Below are 5,114 nucleotides of genomic sequence, written 5' to 3' on the forward strand. Positions count from 1 at the left end.
TTTAATCAAGAAAATATTTATTTGAACGTAGGGAACTGCGATAAAGATAGTAAAAAGCAAAATAGGATGCTAATTCGGTCAATGGGCCGTGCATATCCTGTTGCTTGGCAGGCCTGGTCAGACCAGTGCTAGCCTAGTCAGGTCCAATAATCCTGACCGTCTAGTCGGTCTAATTTCCACCATTAGACTAGACTTGACTTCCGACCTGACTAGCTGGTCCAGTCCAGTCTTCCGCCGACCATTCGGAACCCAGAATACAAAACCGGCACCCACACCTTATACCAAAATGGCACCGGATGATAAAAAAGCATCCCAGGACCCATAGTTGCTGAAAGTCTGCAAAAGAGAAAGCAATATAAAGAGTCTAAAAAAAAAGAGAAATAACAGGATGGCCAAAATATCCTCGCCCCCCCTCCTCGTGTAAATATAAATCCTCTATCTCAGTTGAGATGCTCTGTCCGAGGATCTTCATTCCAAGGCCCGGAGAAACACTACCAGGCAGTTAGCACTTTTTAGAGTCATCCGATGACTTGGCTCTAGCGCCTTCCCTCCCTCTGCAACTGCGCGCCGATACATAATCTCCGCCTCGCCGTGCTTCCCTTAGTTGTGCAGCGCTGCGCCTGAGCCATTCACACTCCGCAAGATATTTGGATTATCAAGCCTAAATGTTTTCTCTCTGCTGGCCAATGCATATCGATACGCAATCTCCGCTTCGCTGTGTTTTCCCTGGTTGGATAGTGCTGCACCTAGGCTGTCCACGCTCCGTAAGGTATCTGGATGATCTGGCCCAAGTGTCTTCTCTCTGCTTGCCAGTGCTCGTCGGTACATAACCACCGCTTCGTCGTATTTTCTCTGGTTGTACAGCGTTGAGCCTAGGCTGTCCACACTCCGTAGAGTATTTGGATGATCTGGCCCAAGTGCCTTCTCTGTGCTTGCCAGTGCTCGTCGGTACATAACCACCGCTTCGTCGTATTTTCTCTGGTTGTACAGCGTTGAGCCTAGGCTGTCCACACTCCGTAGAGTATTTGGATGATCTGGCCCAAGTGCCTTCTCTCTGCTCGCCAATGCTCGTCGATACATAACCACCGCTTCGTCGTATTTTCTCTGGTTGTACAGCGTTGAGCCTAGACTGTCCACACTCTGTAGAGTATTTGGATGATCTGGCCCAAGTGCCTTCTCTCTGCTCGCCAATGCTCGTCGATACATAACCACCGCTTCGTCGTATTTTCTCTGGTTGTACAGCGTTGAGCCTAGGATGTCCACACTCTGTAGAGTATTTGGATGATCTGGCCCAAGTGCCTTCTCTCTGCTCGCCAATGCTCGTCGATACATAACCACCGCTTCGTCGTATTTTCTCTGGTTGTACAGCGTTGAGCCTAGACTGTCCACACTCTGTAGAGTATTTGGATGATCTGGCCCAAGTGCCTTCTCTCTGCTCGCCAATGCTCGTCGGTACATAACCTCCGCCTCTTCGTACTTTCCCTGGTTATATAGCGCCACGCCTAGACTATCCATACTTGGCATGGTATCTGGATGATCTAGACCAAGGGTCTTCTCTCTGCCCGCCGATACAGGTTGATACACAATCTCCGCTTCGTCGTTTCCTTTCATATTCCGTACTGGCTGAGCTGAGCTATTAACACTCTGTAGGGTGTCTCAATTATCTAGCTCAAGTATCTCCTTCCCAACTGCCAACGTGCGCTGAAAGATAATTTTTGGGCTACTGTAAATTCCTTGAACCCCTTGGGTGTGCGGGTGCTGTGCTCTAAATCCACCGTATTGCTCTGCGTGAGCCGAACTTCTGGCTTGGGTTGAACCCGCGTCGTTGCGAGGATCAATTTCTTCGCTTGTTGGATCGGGGTTGATTTATTTATTTCGCCTTGAGCACGACTGGAGGATATTCTCGCCAAAGCTCTAAGTTAACCCTCAGTAAAGCATTAGTTCCGGAGATTGCTCCCTAGACTGCTAGCAATGGGCAAGATTACTCCGACCACTTTTTCAAGGACAGCACTTTGGCCGGACACTTAACCGACCTCGCGCTCCGTTCTGTTCGCTCTCTCGACTTTTCCCGTGTAGCCGCGTCTCTCCGTTCCTCTTGGCAACTTTTCGATTGAACTTAAGGACTAATCAGCTGCAACCCACCGGCTGCGCCCAAAATCAGATATGAGCGAGGTATGTATTCATAGCAGGGGCCAAACCTGTAGTGTGTGTAATGGGGGTCCGAGGAGCTTCGCGTGTAATATTAGGTGTGAGGGTGCTCGTGGGGAGCTCAATGAATATCGTATGAGAAGGGTAAAGAAGTCTCAAGATGCTGTCAGGCGGGGACGTGATGTGAGCTTCGCCCATCAAAACTAATCATGCGGTAATTCTTATCCTGCTCTCTCGATAACTTAGGCCGCCAGGGCTTGCCCCCCTGAGTATTGATGGTGCAAGAAAACCAAATCGTGCACCAGTGCCGACCCCCAGATGCAACCTTTCGGTCGGCCAGAAAATTGTTCTTTAACTTATCAAAGGGCTGTTTAGCAACAGGAAAATTCCTCGGAACTTGTGTAGGGTATGTTTAATTCAGTTTTGCGAGGACTGCATGAAACCCCTTACTTTTCAAAGCCGTTGGACAGGGTGACGGATCGACTCCCGGCAAAGGCTCTTGATGTGGTTTCTGGCTTAATGAGCACAATTCATGACAATTATTCTCACCTATAGTCTCGGTTGATTTGGCAACGGAACTTGTTCTGTTACTCTTGATTGGTGACAACAATGAGTGGCTGTTCATGATTGAGGTATAGATCGCTTGTGTACTCGAGTAGTATAGTGATAAACCTGACTCCTGCCACCGCTCTAAGCACGATGATAGGTTTTTATATCCGGTGCATTATTGACCTTTTTTGTAAACCCCTAGTTCTATATGGTATCGGCTCCCGACAAGTATATGCATAATTGGTAGGGCCAGGAGAGTTGGGTTTAGGGCGTTGGTGTTGCGAGAGACTTCGGGTATAGTGTCGAGGCGGAGTTGTTCTTCACCAGTGTTCCCAACGGGCCAGGTAAGCCTGGCCGAAGGAAAGCCGGGCCTGGCCTACGAGAATTTCTGAGGATCTAGCCTGGCCGGCCTATAGGCTGTACTCGTACAGGCTTTGTACTACGATACCTGCCTTTTGGAGCTTGCTTAGCCAGATGTTTTCTTCCCTTTTGTTTTTAACTTCTGTTCAACGTGACTTGAGTTCTCCCAAGCTTTCACCTGCCTAGCGAATTCTCTCTAGGTCTATGCATTACTACTTGGTCCGGTAGTAGCATCTGTTTTGAACGATTTATTTCTTGTGGAAAGGACAAGTTAAAAACCGTGGCAAATTATAGGTAGTCATACACATTCTGGTGAGTGAACCAAATCTAAATCTCTTGGGGGCTCCTCTGGGGGGGGGAACAGTGGGGGATGAGGGCCAAATGCGAACATTTGGAAACTTTCTAAATTTGATTCTATGGTTTCTATGACAACAGTTTTTCAATGCCAAGGGTCCGGCCTATAGGGACCCACCAGGCCTGATAGGCTTCCTTAGGCTGATGGAATTAGGCCCATATCAGCTTAGTGTAACATGTTCGCAAGGTGCTAATCATGTTTCGGGGTAAAGTACAAAAGTCGGCAGATGGCCTACTCTACCAGAGAGGAGGTGAGAGCTGAGAATATAAGGCAGCTTCAAAGGTGTAATGGGAAAACTAAAGAGTAACTGTTCAACCAAGTATATTGAAATAATGTCTGTCAAAGTCTGTCTTTCCTATTGTGGAATCAGGTGGTCTTTAAATAAACAAATCTGTTCATGTCTAGCATGAATGAAACTAATCAAAGATATCAAGTGATACACTTTGGTAAAACCATTTAAGTATCAAAACGATACTTAAAACCTAAAATAAAACCAAGTATTAAATGATACTTAAAACAAGCCAAGTCTTAAAGCCATACTTAAAACAAAACATAAAACAATATATTTAACCAAGTACCCATACTGGTTACACTTAGGCCATTTCTCGCAGTGGCCTGCCTTGGCCTGGCCGACAGCCTGGCCTGTTGAGAACACTTGTAGCCGGTATGGGTACTTGGTTATTGGTTTGTTTTATATTTTATTTTAAGTATTATTTGATACCTTTAAGTAGTTTCGTTAATTGTAACCGGTACGGGTACTTGGTTATTAGTTTTGTTTTAAGTATTGTTTGATACTTAGTTTTGTTTTGTGTTATGTTTTAAGTATCGCTTTGATACTTGGTTTGTTTTAAGTATTGTTTAATACTTAGTTTTGTTTTGTGTTATATTTTAAGTATCGCTTTGATACTTGGTTTGTTTTAAGTATTGTTTGATACTTAGTTTTGTTTTGTGTTATGTTTTAAGTATCGCTTTGATACTTGGTTTGTTTTAAGTACCGTTTGATACTTAGTTTTGTTTTATGTTTTGTTTTAAGTATCACTTTGATACTTTATTAGTTTTACCAAAGTGTATTGATTGATACCTTTGATTAGTTTTATTTATGTCAGACATGAACAGGATTGTGTATTTAAAGACCGCCTGTTTCTAAGATAGAAAAGGCAGACTTCGACAGACAGTATTTCAATATACTTGGTTGAATAGTTACTTCTTTGTTCCTCAGTACACCCTTGAAGCCTCCTTTAATTCTCAGCTCTTGCCTTCTCTCTGGAAGAGCAGGCCACCTGCTAACTATCGTATCTATTACCAATAACGTGATTAGCACCTTGCGAACACATTACATTTTTTTAACCTTAGCAAGTGGTTAAGAACCTGTCTCCGGATTTGGGCCTGATCAACCAATCGATATCTACCTCAGAACGCTAGCAGAGAGAAGTGGCAGAATCACGGCACATTTGGCTTCGTCTCAAATCCAACATAAAGTCTTTGACGACCAGGTGTGGGAAGCAAATTACACAACAAGACCTTATAAGAAAGAAACAACCTTGATACTCTGCTAAGGAGTCAGAAAAATCTGCAAACATGGAAGACACACAACCTCCAGGAGAATTCCCTTCTACTCCAGCAAAGAAGCCTTCTTTTGAACCTCTAATCGACTCCGAATCCAGTAGTGAATCAGACATGGCTAGTACAGGAGGAGGGCTCT

General features: G+C 44.8%; 1 protein-coding gene; it reads right to left on the reverse strand.

Moving 5' to 3' along the window:
* GSTUM_00011079001 (uncharacterized protein) lies at window positions 1–828 on the reverse strand (the record flags this gene model as incomplete). XM_002841699.2 has 1 exon in its annotated part: window positions 1–828. The coding sequence occupies one exon, from the start codon at window positions 826–828 to the stop codon at window positions 601–603; it is 228 nt and encodes a 75-aa protein (XP_002841745.1). The 3' UTR covers window positions 1–600.
* Window positions 829–5,114: the final 4,286 nt, after the last annotated feature.

The sequence above is a fragment of the Tuber melanosporum genome (genome assembly GCF_000151645.1).
Source record: "Tuber melanosporum whole genome shotgun sequence assembly, scaffold_8, strain Mel28".
Lineage (NCBI taxonomy): Eukaryota > Fungi > Ascomycota > Pezizomycetes > Pezizales > Tuberaceae > Tuber > Tuber melanosporum.